The sequence below is a fragment of the Anabrus simplex genome, chromosome 1 (assembly GCF_040414725.1).
Source record: "Anabrus simplex isolate iqAnaSimp1 chromosome 1, ASM4041472v1, whole genome shotgun sequence".
Lineage (NCBI taxonomy): Eukaryota > Metazoa > Arthropoda > Insecta > Orthoptera > Tettigoniidae > Anabrus > Anabrus simplex.
This window is the reverse complement of record NC_090265.1, coordinates 1,086,346,465-1,086,361,658: the sequence shown is the minus strand read 5'-3', so window position 1 is coordinate 1,086,361,658 and position 15,194 is coordinate 1,086,346,465. Positions and strand designations below refer to the sequence as shown.

Genomic DNA, 15,194 nt, shown 5'->3' with positions numbered 1-15,194 from the left:
AAAGAACAAGAAGAAGAAGGCCAATTGGTTATTGGATGAAGCACTACAAATAGCATAAGAAAGAAGGAATGCAAAAATCAAAAGGGAAATATCGAAGGTGTCTAAATTAAATGCAGAGTTTCAGAAACTAGCTACAAGAGATAAGAATGCCTTTTTGAATGAACAGTGCAAGAAAGTTGAAGAAAATAACAGAATGGGTAAGATGAGGGATCTTTACAAGAGAATTGGAGACATCAGAGGAAAATTCCAGGCAAAAATTGGAATGATAAAAGATAAACATGAAAAAAAATCTTAAAGCAGAGAGATTAAAGAAAGGTGGTGGGAATATGTAGACGATTTGTATAGGAAAGATCTCAATACTCCTGATGAGGAAGTTACTGTGTTGTCAGAGCCAGAACGAGATATCCTAGAAAGTTAGGTCAAGTGGGCCCTAGAAAGTATTGCAAACAATATGATGGAATCCCAGCAGAACTGTTCAAAATCCTTGGAGGGGATACTGTGAAAGTGCTACATTCAATATGTCAGCAAATATGAAAAACCCAGCAGTGGCCAAAAGATTGGAAAAACTCAGTTTTCATCCCAATTCCAAAGAAGGGCAGTGCTAAAGAACAAACTATCGAACATTCGCACTTATATCGCATGCTAGCAAAGTTATGCTCAAGATCCTGCAAAATAGGCCTCAGCAGTATGTAGATTGAGAACAACGTGAAGAACAAGCCAGTTTCCGTAAAGGCAGAAGAACCAGAGATCAAATTGCTAATATCCGCTGGATTATGGAGAAAGCAAGAGAATTCCAGAAACACCTATACCTATGCTTTATTGACCATGCTAAAGCCTTTGACTGTGTTGACCACAATAAACTGTGGCAAGTACTCATGACTATGGGAATACCAGACCATCTTGTTTGGTTTATGAGGAATCTCTACTCTGATCAGGCAGCTGCAGTGAGAACCCTATATGGAACAACTGAATGGGCCAAGATTGAGAAAGGTGAACATCAAGGTTGCATATTGTCACCTTATTTATTCAACTTATTTGCAGAGTATGTGATGAGGAATGGCAAATTAGATTAAGCAGAAACTGAAGCTAAAATTGGTGAGAGAAATATAAATAACCTTAGATATGCTGATGACACTACCCTGATGGCAGAAAGTGAAGAAGAACTAAAGTATCTCCTAATGAACGTGAAAGAAGTGAAAAAGCTGAACTAAGGTTGAATGTCAAGAAAACAAAGATCATGGCAACTAAACCTGTCACCTCCTGGCATATAAATTGTGAAACAATGGAGGTTGTTCCTAGTTTCATCTACTTAGGCTCCAAAATTACTGCTGACGGCGATTGCAGCCATGAAATTAAAAGACTCTTTCTCCTTGGGAGGAAGGCAATGGCCAACCTTGACAACATTTTCAAGAGTAGAGACGTAACTTTAAGAATAAAGATTCTTATAGTGAAGGCTATGATCTTCCCAATAGCAATGTAAAGCTAGACCTGGACAGTAAGAAAGGCTGAACGTCAAAGAATCGACGCATTTGAACTGTGATGTTGGAGAAATCTCCTTAGAATTCCATGGACTGCGAAGAGATCTAATAAGTCCATATTACAGGAAATCAACCCAGGTTGTTCGGAAGGTCAAATACTCAGACACAAACAAAAGTGCTATGGTCATGTTATGAGAAACCATGATTCACTGGAAAAGACCTTAATGCTGGAGAAGACAGATGGTAACAGGAGAAGAGGGCAACAACGGATGAGGTGGATTGATGGCATCAAGGAAGCCACGGCTCTCAATTTAGAAAGACTTAGGAAAATAGTACACGACGGAAAGAAATGGCGCATGGGGTCAAAAAGTCGGAAGCGACTAAACGACTAACAACAACAAATAAGTGTGAAACGAACAGTAAAATAGTCTGCTAGGTGAAATCTAAGGCTACTGAAGACTGGTACAACAACCTGAATATGAGGGGAAACTGAATGTTCAGACCAGGCGAGTTAGCCATGCGGTTAGGGGCGCGCAGCTGTGAGTTTGCATCCGGGAGTTATTGGGTTCTATCTAGCCCCACTGTCCTAAAGATGTTTTTTGTGGTTTCCCATTTTCGCACCACACAAATGCCGGAGCTGTGCCTTAATTAAAGCCATGGCCACTTCCTTTCCAGTCCTAGGCCTTTTCTATCCCACAATCGCCATAAGACCTATCTATGTCGGTGCGATGTAAAGCCAATTCTAAAAAAAAAAAAAAAAATTAAAAAAAAATTCAGAATAACGAAGAACAGACTAAAGGCAAAGCAGGATCTGGAGGTAGTACAGAGTACTGATTAAGGGGAGGAAATCCGAACTTGTTGGAATGAACATTTTGAAGAAATTATAAACACTTTAGTGAAAATGACTAAATTCTTGAATATAATCCTGGAAGAGCCAAAAATACTGGTTTGATGGAGATGGATTGTACTGGTCCCTATCTACAAGTGGAACGGTGGCACGCAGGATTGCACCTACTATTGTCCCATCAAGTTGACATGCTATGCCATGAAGTGGATACAGCAAGTTCTGGAAAGAAGACTGAGGAATTAGAAGGAAGACATCATCGCAGAGAAATAGCTGGAGTTCATGAAAGGCAGAGAAACTATGGATAGTATCCATACCTCTGTAAGAGAGGAACAGAGGACTGCGTCTTGACTTCATATGGAAGGCCTATGACAGGGTCCTTAGGGACTTAATTTGAGAGTATCTGATGTGGAAAGTGGTCCAGAAGACCTGTATTGACCTGTGCTATAGATGTGATGTAGATGTTGATTCCCATAGGGAGCCTGAAATATTTGTTCCGAATGAGTAAATTTATAATACCAATATAAATGGTCCGTTATTGGACATTATAAATTTTCCAGCTAACTCATTCCTGGTTGCCAGCGTTTTGCCCCCGTGTGCTAGGCTGGGCTCATCAGTTGGTACCTAGCACACCTACCAAGACGCTGGCTAGTGCATACCGTGGAGGCCACTGCGTAGGCTACTTGTAGCCACCAGCAGTGCCAATGCACTTGGTATTATAAAGTAATGGAGTGCAGCCACACAAAAGTCAGGTAATGTAGGAAATATTAGATGAGGAAATTTAAAGTAGATAAATTTTGTTACCTGTGTAGTAGGATAACCAACGATGGCAGAAGTAAGGACGACATAAAATACAGACCAGCACAAGCAAGGAAGGCTGTTATTAAGAAAATAAATTTGCTCATTACAAACATTGATAAAGGAATTATATGTTTTTGAAGAAGTTTTGACTGGATATGGCATTGTGTGGAAGTGAAACATGGATAATAACTAGCTTAGAAATACCGAGAATAGAAGCTTTTGAAATATGGTGTTACAGAAGAATGCTGAAGTTAATAATAATAATAATAATAATAATAATAATAATAACAATAACAACAACAAGTGTGTGGCTTCTGGAGAGGCCTGGTGCAGGTCCTTCAATTTGACATCTTATAGGTGACCTGCACGCCTCTGAGAATGGGGCCCTACGTATGATGAATTCTAATGCTGAAGATGGCACATACGCGCAGCCTCTGAGCCATCAGAATTAACCAATCAAGGTAAATATTCCCGAACCAGCCAGGAATTGAACCTGGGACCCCTTGGACCAAAGGCCAGCACACTAATCATTTAGCCATGGAACCAAACATACTGAAGGTTAGATGGCTAAATCAAATTACGTGGTGAGAAAAGAATGATTTGATGAAATTTGACTAGAAGTAGACTTTGAAGTCTATAGGACACATCTTAAGACACCCAGGACTCGTTCGGTTGGGTTTTGAAGGAAGTATAGATGGAAGTAGGGGGAGACCAAGGCATGAAATTACAAACAGATTAGAGTAGATGTAGGCTGTAGTCATTACATAGAAATGAAAAGGTTTGCACAGGATAGAGTGGGATGGAAGCTACATCAAACTATTCTATGGACTGATGACCCAAACAGCAACACCACCAACACATAATTTTTAACTCTGATCAGCATAAATCTACAAACCAAAATTTGACATGGTCAGAACATTCCAGTTGTTTATTGGATAGTAATCAGTTTGATGGGAGAGAAAGCATCTCGTACATCTCCTTCCTGTGTTTGTATGTGATATTTCAGTTATTCCCACATATACAGTTGAACCTGACTTGTACGTAAATCAAGGGGAAAAGAAAAAACTACTTTTAACTCAGAATTACTTAGAAGTCAGACTTACGCAATACATCACAAATTTACTGAAAAACCAATGGAATAGACCTACACGTGTAAATCCTTGCAAATAATAAATACGTTACATACATACATACATAATCATTATAGACTGTTATGCCTTTCAGCGTTCAGTCTGCAAGCCTCTGAGAATTTACTAAACGTCGCCACAAACCTCGATTTGCAACTATTGTTGTGGCCTCATTTAGTTCTATACCTCTTATCTTTAAATCGTTAGAAAGAGAGTCTAACCATCGTCGTCTTGGTCTCCCTCTACTTCTCTTACCCTCCATAACAGAGTCCATTATTCTCCTAGGTAACCTATCCTCCTCCATTCGCCTCACATGACCCCACCGCCGAAGCCGGTTTATGCGTACAGCTTCATCCATCGAGTTCATTCCTAAATTAGCCTTTATCTCCTCATTCCGAGTACCCTCCTGCCATTGTTCCCACCTGTTTGTACCAACGGTCATTCTTGCTACTTTCATGTCTGTTACTTCTAACTTATGAATAAGATATCCTGAGTCCACCCAGCTTTCGCTCCCGTAAAGCAAAGTTGGTCTGAAAACAGACCGATGTAAAGATAGTTTCGTCTGGGAGCTGACTTCCTTCTTACAGAATACTGCTGATCGCAACTGCGAGCTCACTGCATTAGCTTTACTACACCTTGATTCAATCTCCAATCTCACTTACTATATTACCATCCTGGGAGAACACACAACCTAAATACTTGAAATTATCGACCTGTTCTAGCTTTGTATCACCAATCTGACATTCAATTCTGTTGAATTTCTTACCTACTGACATCAATTTAGTCTTTGAGAGGCTAATTTTCATACCATACTCATTGCACCTATTTTCAAGTTCCAAGATATTAGACTGCAGGTTTTCGGCACAGTCTGCCATTAAAACCAAGTCGTCAGCATAGGCCAAACTGCTTACTACATTTCCACCTAACTGAATCCCTCCCTGCCATTTTATACCTTTCAGCAGATGATCCATGTAAACTACGAACAGCAAAGGTGAAAGATTACAGCCTTGTCTAACTCCTGTAAGTACCCTGTAAATACGTTAAGAAAGAAAATATTATTTTGAACTTGGCCCAGCCTTAAAGAAATTAGATGGTTCGGCTTGTTTCACTTTTCTTGCATTAAGAGTATAAACCTCCTTTAGCAAACTTTGTAATGAATTCAAAGCATTTTCACTACAACTTTTCGCACTGATGTAACGCCTACGCACTTAGATTGCGCTTAACACTTCACTTAGTTCAGGTGTCAAGATTCAAGTCGTCATCTCCATTGTCACTATCGCTTGTAGCTGGCCCATCCGCGTTGTTGGCATACAACAGCATTAATCTCTTCATCCGGTATTTCTCCACATACAGCCAGATTGTCATCGAAATGCACAAAAGTATCGAATTCTACACCCTCCGGTAGCGTTAGCTCATTGCCAGGCAAAACTTCGTCCCCATAATCATCACTAGAGGCAGCCTCTTGTAGTAAGACACCAGCTTTGCGGAAACAGTTGCTGATTGGATTGGATTGTTTCATTTTCAGTTCTCCGTGGCTAATCAAAAGCAACTGAATGACAAAACTACTTTTCAACAGTAAACACCAGATACCGGCACCGTGGACATTTTACTTCTCCGTTGTTCCCACGAAAGACATTCTCATATTCAAACAAATTTACTGCATTTTCTTTTGTTTCCGCACCGAAACCGCTCGCTTTGCTTGTAATGTATCTTAATCTTTGGCGGCGTGTCAAAAACGATGAAGGTAAAGGAGGAGCGAAGGGGACTCGCCTTTGTTAAGCCGCTAGTAAATAAGGGTCAACAATGTCACTCGGCGAAACTCTGTGTTCTGTTTCAGCACCGAAACCCGATCGCTCTACTTCCGCCTTCGCCGAAAAAGAGGAAACTTCGTAAATAAAGTAGTTTCTTTTTAAAAAGCACATTCTTATTATAATTACGCAAAACTCAGTTTTATTTCACTGACACTTAATACGTATAACAGCGAATTACGTATAAACGGATTACGTATAAATAAGGTTTAATTATCACGCTTTTAAATTATATTTTGCCGGGACATAAAGGAAATTACGTACAAATACGAATTACGTAGAACAGAGTTACGTATAAAGCAGGTTCAACTGTATTATTGTCATAAGAATGGTAGCTATGCAGTGTGAAGCTCCAGATGATTGCAACTGATTATAAGGTGTTCATTCAGTTATTTAATCCTTCATCATGATAAGTAATAATCATCTTTGTAATGTTGTTTTGAATTTATCTACTTGACACCCATTGCTCTCCATGAGTACGATACACACTGTTTGTAGATCTGTGAAATTTTACTTGTGTACCGAGAAAGTATGTGAAAATGTCACTATTTAGAGTTTTTTCTTTCTTTTTTTTTTACAAGTTGCTTTACGTCGTGCCGACACAAATAGGTCTTATGGTGATGATGGGACAGCAAGGGTTAGGAGTGGGAAGAAAGCATCTATGGCCTTAATTAAAGGACAGTCCCAACATTTGCTTGGTGTGAAAATGGGAAACCACGGAAAACCATCTTCAGGGCTGCCGACAGTGGAGGGTCAAATGTGCTATCTCCCAAATACTGGCAACACTTAAGCAACTGTAGCTATCGAGCTCAGTAGGATAAAAACATCAATAATAAAAATGTTTTCATGAAAACATTATGCATAGATTACATATTATTTTTATGACAGTGAAACAACACAGACATGTAAATAAAAGATTTTACTTATAATTTTTCTTCCCCTCCCACTCTTAGGAATGGTTTGTGATAACTATGACAAAGGCAGAGTTCATGTTTGTGCTACGTATGGCTGTTGATGTTACCTGTGTGTTGCTTTTGATAAAGTAGGTCCTCTGGAAAAAGCTTATTCTTTGTTAATAATTTACTTCAAATAATATTTCTGGAATAGGTAGATTAAATGTGATTTTATTCACATACAAGGACGAGAAAAAAAGAAAAAGAGAGAACGCTACACTTCAGATTTTGCAAAGAAAGTTATGTACATTATTAAAATCAACGACTAACTTGTGCTTGCTGTTGTTATCTTTATGATTGTCATTCAACTCGCTATCAATGAAATATCCAGAGCAATTTTTGTTGGGAGAAATGAGAGTTTACCACAAGTTATTCATAGGGATAATAAACTTGCTAAATTCAGCCTTGTTTCTATCAAAATTTAACATTGTTTAAGGACTGTTCATTTTAGTTTCCTTTTGCTCAAATGTTATGGTTAGGTTACTATTGCACTGCATTTCAGCACAATCACACACACACTTTCAGAAACATGTGTTGCCATCTCTGGTATGAATCACAGCTTAAAACCTTTATGCATACTCTTAATGAGTGCCACAATGTCCTCATGAGGAATGAACTCCCATTCTTCTTGAAGGACTTCTCACAGTTCCTGTATAGTCTCTGGACTATTACTATGCATTTTTCTTCCAAAACACCATTGCATCAGTTGGATCCCTGCTTCGTCGAGGTACTGATGGACTTATCTTGCCATATGAGGATGAAGAAAATTTGCTTGGAGAATATATATTTCCACATTACTCTACACCCTTTCTCATCCATTTGGGGATCTGGGATTAAACCGAGATTCACTCAATAAGAGAACGGTTTGTTCCCTACTTTTCATCAATCCAATTCCAACGATCTCTTGCAAAATGTAAGCCGCTCTTGATGTTGACGTGTCACATTCTACTCCATTAGCAGGTCTTCTGGAGTAGAGTTCAGCATCAAGTAACCTCCTCCTCACTGTCTACTCACTGATATTCACACCTTATACCTGTTTGAGGCAACTTCTGGCTTGAATCACAGTACTGTGCCAGTCGCACAGAATTTGAAGGTGCAAGAACTGGTCATCCCTTGCAGAAGTTGACCTTCTACCTGATCCTGGCCTGTGAGAGTATGTACTCAGTTCTCAATACCTTTGCTTGGTACGCAAAATTGTAGATGGGGCTAAGTGTAACAACTTGGCCACATAACACAAGCTGTGTATGTCTTTTACCAACACTACTGCCCTAGCATCATCCCGGGTTCCAACGGTATCTTCACTCCTGAAAGTGCTGTTTAACACCGAGTAGGTCAGAGAATTCCTCCCTCACACATGGAGGTAACAATTCAGGTATGGAAACAAAGATTTGCATTCTTGTGAGAGGCAGTCATTTTCAGTTGCATAGGACTAGACATATGGGATGGTCTGTTGTTGCCTATTTGAGTTCACTCCATTTGGTAATCTTTGATAATGTTTCCTAAGATTCACAGCACATTATCAAGTTTCATAGGAGAGCATGAGAAATGTTAAAATTTAAATACCTCAGGTTCTCAAATATCTTGAGGGAAACAGGGTGCGGTAGGCAGCGGTGTTAAGGGAACAGGCAACTGGAAATCAAATAGGGATGACATAAAACTGTTAGTGCTCAACTGTAGAAGTATTGTTAAGAAAGGAATAGAATTAAGTAATTTAATAGATATATACATACCAGATATTGTAATAGGAGTTGAACCATGGCTGAGAAATTATATAATGGATGCAGAAATTTTCTCACGGAACTGGAGGGTGTATCGTAGAGATAGGATAGGAAAGGTAGGAGGGGGAGTATTCATTCTCGTGAAAGAAGAATTTGTAAGCTACGAAAAAGTTAAAGATGACAAGCACAAAATTCTAGGGGTAAGGCTCATTTCTAAAGATAATAGGCAACTAGATGTCTTTGGATTGTACATACCAGGAAAGCGTAGCGCAGATGCTGATTCAGAATTATTTGATAAGATAATCAGCTATGTGGGAAACGATAAGGAAAGGAATGTGATCGTAGTGGGTGATCTCAATTTACCAAATGTCAATTGGGAAGGTAATGCGAACGACAGGAAGCATGACCAACAAATGGCAAATAAGTTAATATGGGAAGGGCACCTGATTCAGAAAGTGATGGAACCAACTAGAGGGAAGAATATTCTGGATGTGGTGCTGGTAAAACCAGATGAGCTCTATAGAGAAACCGAAGTAATAGATGGTATTAGTGATCACGAAGCTGTTTTTGTGGTAATTAAAAATAATGTGAAAGAAAGGAAGAGATTAAAATTAGGGCTGTTAGGCAGTACCATATGGCTGGTAAAACAGGCATGAGGGAGTTTTTAATAAGCAACTATGATCGGTGGAAAACGGTAAATAAAAATGTACACAGACTCTGGAATGGGTTTAAAGCAATTGTTGAGGAATGTGAAAATAGGTTTGTACCTTTAAAGGTGGTAAGGAATGGTAAAGATCCACTATATTATAACAGGGAACTAAAGAGACTAAGAAGGAGGTGCAGGTTGGAAAGAAATAGAGTTAGAAATGACTGTGGAAGTAAGGAGAAATTGAAGGAACTTACTAGGAAATTGAATCTAGCAAAGAAGTCAGCTAAGGATAACATGATGGCAAGCATAATTGGCGGCCATACAAATTTTAGTGAAAAATGGTTAGAGTATGTATAGGTACTTCAAGGTAGAAACACGTTCCAAGAAGGACATTCGAGGAATCATTAATGAACAAGGGGGGTGTGTATGCGAGGATCTTCAAAAGGCAGAAGTATTCAGTCAGCAGTATATAAAGATTGTTGGTTACAAGGATAATGTCCAGATAGAGAAGGTGACTAATACTAAAGAAGAATTAAAATTTACCTATGACAGCAATGACATTTACAGTAAGATACAAAAGTTGAAAACTAGAAAAGCAGCTGGAATTGATAAGGTTTCGGGGGATATACTAAAGACAATGGGTTGGGATATAGCACCATGTCTGAAGTACTTGTTTGATTATTGTTTGCATGAAGGAACTTTACCAAATGAATGGAGAGTTGCTATAGTAGCCCCTGTATAAAAAGGAAAGTGTCATAGACATAAAGCTGAAAATTACAGGCCAGTCAGTTTGACATGCATTGTATGTAAGCTTTGGGAAAGCATTCTTTCTGATTATATAAGACATGTTTGCAAAATTAGTAAATGGTTTGACAGAAGGCAGTTTGGGTTTAGGAAAGGTCATTCCACTGAAGCCTAACTTGTAGGATTCCAGCAAGATATAGCAGATATCCTGGATTCAGGAGGTCAATTGGACTGTATCGCGATTGACCTGTCTAAGGCATTTGATAGGGTAGATCATGGGAGACTACTGGAAAAAATGAGTGCAATTGGACTTGACAAAAGAGTGACTGAATAGGTGGCTCTGTTTCTAGAAAATAGAACTCAGAGAATTAGAGTAGGTGAAGCTTCATCTGTCCCTGTACAAATTAAGAGGGGAATTCCTCAAGGAAGTATTATTGGACCTTTATGTTTTCTTATATATATTAATGATATGTGTAAAGAAGTGGAATCAGAGATAAGGCTTTTCGCAGATGATGCTATTCTGTACAGAGTAATAAATAAGTTACAAGATTGTGAGCAACTGCAAGATGACCTCGATAATGTTGTGAGATGGACAGTAGGCAATGGTATGATGATAAACGGGGATAAAAGTCAGGTTGTGAGTTTCACAAATAGGAAAAGTCCTCTCAGTTTTAATTACTAGGTTGATGGGGTGAAAGTTCCCTTTGGGGATCATTGTAAGTACCTAGGTATAAATATAAGGAAAGATCTTCATTGGGGTAATAACATAAGTATGATTGTAAATGAAGGGTACAGATCTCTGCACATGGTTATGAGAGTATTTAGGGGTTGTAGTAAGGATGTAAAGGAGAGAGCATATTTGTCTCTGGTGAGACCTCAACTAGAGTATGGTTCCAGTGTATGGGACCCTTACCAGGATTACTTGATTCAGGAACTAGAAACAATCCAAAGAAAAGCAGCTCGACTTGTTCTGGGCGATTTCCGACAAAAGAGTAGCATTACAAAAATGTTGCAAAGTTTGGGCTGGGAAGACTTGGGAGAAAAGAGACGAGCTGCTCGATTAAGTGGTATGTTCCGAGCTGTCAGTGGAGAGATGGCGTGGGAGGACATCAGTAGACGAATAGGTTTGAGTGGTGTCTTTAAAAGTAGGAAAGATCACAATATGAAGATAACGTTGGAATTCAAGAGGACAAATTGGGGCAAATATTCATGTATAGGAAGGAGAGTTAGGGATTGGAATAACTTACCAAGGGAGATGTTCAATAAATTTCCAATTTCTTTGCAATCATTTAAGAAAAGGCCAGGAAAACAACAGATAGGGAATCTGCCACCTGGGCGACTGCCCTAAATGCAGATCAGTAGTGATTGTATTGTATAGTATAGTGTTACCTTTCTTTGCTCATCAGTATATATTTAAAAAACAATGTCCTTGTATGCTTGGAAATCGTAGTAGTGTAATTTTGACTATTCATTTTAAAATTCCTTCATTTCTCTAGATGTATGATTTGAAATATCCTGTGGAGTTTAAATGTTTTTACTGTTCCAGGTCCTATTATGCGAAGTTCCTAAGAATGTTGCTAAACAGAATGTAGTAAAGACTGCTGTAGAAGAGGTTACAGATTTTAAAGAATTCAAAAAGATTTTACGAACAAAGAACAATGTCCTTGTTTGTTTTGTTAGTTCTGTAAAACAAGCTGTTCCGACGATAAAGATTTTCAGAGAAGCTGCTGAAACCATCAAAGGGCAGGGCACCATGCTGCTGGTGGATTGCTCAGGGTATGTATCCCTGTTATTCATTGATCTATCTTATTTTGTTTTGCCAATTTGAAACTTTTGGGGAAGCCAGATATAGGCTACACAAGAATCAGCGACACAGTTAAAAAAAAAAAAAAAAAAAAAAAGTTAAATTGTTGGTCATTAATGGTGTCCTTGAAGAGTGTGGATGTCTGCACCCATAATAAACTTATGAGAGCAAAAATGAACTTATTGGAGGCTGAGAGGTTCGAAAAGAACTAGGATTAATGAGAAAAGAGTCCAGCAGTATACAAACAGGGTGGTAAACAAGGTGTACTGCAAAACATTGTGACATGGACTTCATTTCATATCTTGTAAAAGTTCGAAATAATTAGAGATCTCAACCCCAAGGCTCCAGATTTTGAGCCTTATGTGGTAACTACTGTGCTACTGAAAAATCATCTGTTGTACAGAAATTTGAAAAGCTGTCATTGTGCTTATCCTTTGTGTTTGTTCCTATCATAATCTTGCAGCCATTTGTTCCTTTCAAACCCTAATGGCCTAGTCAAGTTTTGCGGAGCTTAACATTAAGACCATGTACCCCCTTTCCAATTTGAGTGAAAAGAATTATTAGTCTTTTGAAGAAAAGTGTTAGAGTAGGAATGATTGTGGTAGAAAGTGATGGAAATGAACAGCTCCCACTGTGCATCTGTGGTAGTGTCTTGGCTTCCGGGATTCTAAAATTGCAGGTTCATACCCTGTGGAGAAGTCAGATTTTTAAAGGATGAAGGAAAGTTGATTTGGCATTCCACGTTGTACAATATCAACATGTAAAAGATCTCAACCATATCCACATGTAAAAGATCTCAATCAGTCAGTATCAATGATTTGCATTTAGGGCTGTCACCCAGGTGGCAGATTCCTTATCAATTGTTTACCTAGCTTTTTCTTAAATATTTTCAACGAACTAGGAAATTTATTGAACATTTCCCTTGTAATTTATTGCAATCCTTTAATCCTCATCCTATAAATTTTTTTTTTTTTTTTTTGCTAGGGGCTTTACGTCGCGCCGACACAGATAGGTCTTATGGCGACGATGGGATAGGAAGGGCCTAGGAGTTGGAAGGAAGCGGCCGTGGCCTTAATTAAGGTACAGCCCCAGCATTTGCCTGGTGTGAAAATGGGAAACCACGGAAAACCATTTTCAGGGCTGCCGATAGTGGGATTCGAACCTACTATCTCCCGGATGCAAGCTCACAGCCGCGCGCCTCTACGCGCACGGCCAACTCGCCCGGTCATCCTATAAATTGTTTGCCCCAGTCTGTCCCCTTGAATACCAACTTTATATTATGATCTTTCCTACTTTTAAAAGCTTCATTCAAGCTTATTCTTCTACTTACTTCATTCCATGTCAGCTCCCTACTGACAACTGGAAACGTACCACATAGTCGAGCTCCTTGTCTGCTTACTGTCAAGTAGTGATGGGACATTCGATTCATTTTACTGAATCGATTCATTTGATTCCGTTCACGTTACTGAATCGATACAGTGATCCGATTCACGGCTCATTGGTCACCGCTCCTACTGCATCTGTGTAGTATGTGCTGGTAAGACAGCAGCAACAGCATTCAGTGCTCGCAGCTGCCATCTGGTCTTCATACTATTAACTCCTTTCTTAGAAAAAATGCTAGTTACTCTAATACATCGAAGGTTTCCGGCGACGCAGGGTGGGAAAGGTTAGGATTAGGAAGGTAGCAGCCATGACCTGAATGAAGGTAGTCCCAGCATTTCCTGGTGTGAAAATGGGGGAACTACAGAAAAACCATCTTAACGGCTGCCGACGGTGGGATTCGAACCCACCATCCCCCGAATGCAAGCGCATAGCCACGCGATATTAACCGCACGACAACTCGCTCGGTCATTAAAAAATATATATTTTTCTATCAGCTGAGGATTGTTTTTAATAGTCATATTTTGTATAGGCTACCCGAGATGTACAGTAGCCCGCTGGTTTTTTGATTCAACATACTGTTATTGCGTCTGTCCACATATGATTGAAGTCTTGTGCAACGATGTGACATATGAACTGAGAGAATACTGAGCCGTTCTTCCCAATATAAAACAGGTACTTTTGAGTGGTCATGAGCATGACTCTTAGTCATAGGGCAGGCTAGAGTCGAGTTTAATTGTCAAATGTCAACTAAGTTATAATACTACTGTAAGATTCATTAAACTAATAAATAGTATAACCTGATAGCCTACCTACTTACTAGCTACTTCAGAATTATGTTGTGACTACCTTTTTAACACTGCAAATAAATCCATCTATTATTTAAACCTCCCTGTAAGAAGAGGACATTGAATGCAAATGGGTATTATTTTCAAATGAGCTGAGCTCGAGAGTCCATTATAGCATACGATTCTTTCAGTGTAGCATGGCTCACTGTATGTCTCGCTGCAGTGAGCCGATAAGGAGCCGTGTGTATCTTGTGTCTCACTGAGCCACGCTCGTTCACGATTCTTTCGATGTGCCATGGCTCACTGTATGTCTCGCTGCAGCGGAAGCTCGGCTCTCCGCGTGTCCAGTGAGCCGATAAGGAGCCGTGTGTATCGTGTCTCACTGAGCCGCGCTCGTTCACGATTCTTTCGATGTGCCATGATACACTGTCTCGCTGCAGCGGAAGCTCGTCTCCCCGTCAACGTCCAGTGAGTGCGCCACTCAGCACTGTCCGCTGGGAGTAAGCTGAATCGTGTGCCGTGAGCTCGCCGTTCCTGTGAATCGATTCACTCGGACAATTGAATGAATCGATACACTGCTTCGAATCATACATTCAGTAGCCAACACTACTGTTAAATCTTGCCAGCCCAAACTTTGCAACATTTTCATAACACTACTCCTTTGTTGGAAATCACCTAGAACAAATCATCCTGCTTCCTTCGAATTTTTTTCGAGTTCTCATATGAATTAGGCCTGGTGAGGGTCCCATACACTGGAGCCATACTCTAACTTTGGTTTTACCAGAGACTTATATGCCTACTCCTTTACATCTTTACTACAACCCCTAAATACTCTCATAATCATGTGAAGGGATATGCAACCTTTCTTAACTACTTCATGAGTATGATTACTCCATTGAAGATCATTCCTTATATTAACACCTAGGTACTCACATTGTTCCCTATGAGGTACTATCACCCCATCAACACAATAATTAAAACTGACAGGACTTTTCCTCTTGGTGACACAATTTTACTTTTCATCTCATTTACATTCATACCATTGTCTGCTGTCTATTTCACAACATTTTTGAAGTTTCCCAGCAGTCGCTCACAATCCT

The 15,194-nt window shown here is 39.5% G+C and overlaps 1 protein-coding gene across 1 annotated transcript in view; it reads left to right on the top strand.

The window, feature by feature from the left end:
• Positions 1-15,194, top strand: part of LOC136858025 (protein disulfide-isomerase A5) — a 268,246-nt gene that overhangs the window by 54,344 nt on the left and 198,708 nt on the right. Inside the window, exon 2 of the mRNA XM_067137231.2 lies at positions 11,669-11,898. Coding sequence (XP_066993332.1) covers positions 11,669-11,898 — 230 coding nt within the window. The remainder of the gene's footprint in view (positions 1-11,668; positions 11,899-15,194) is intronic.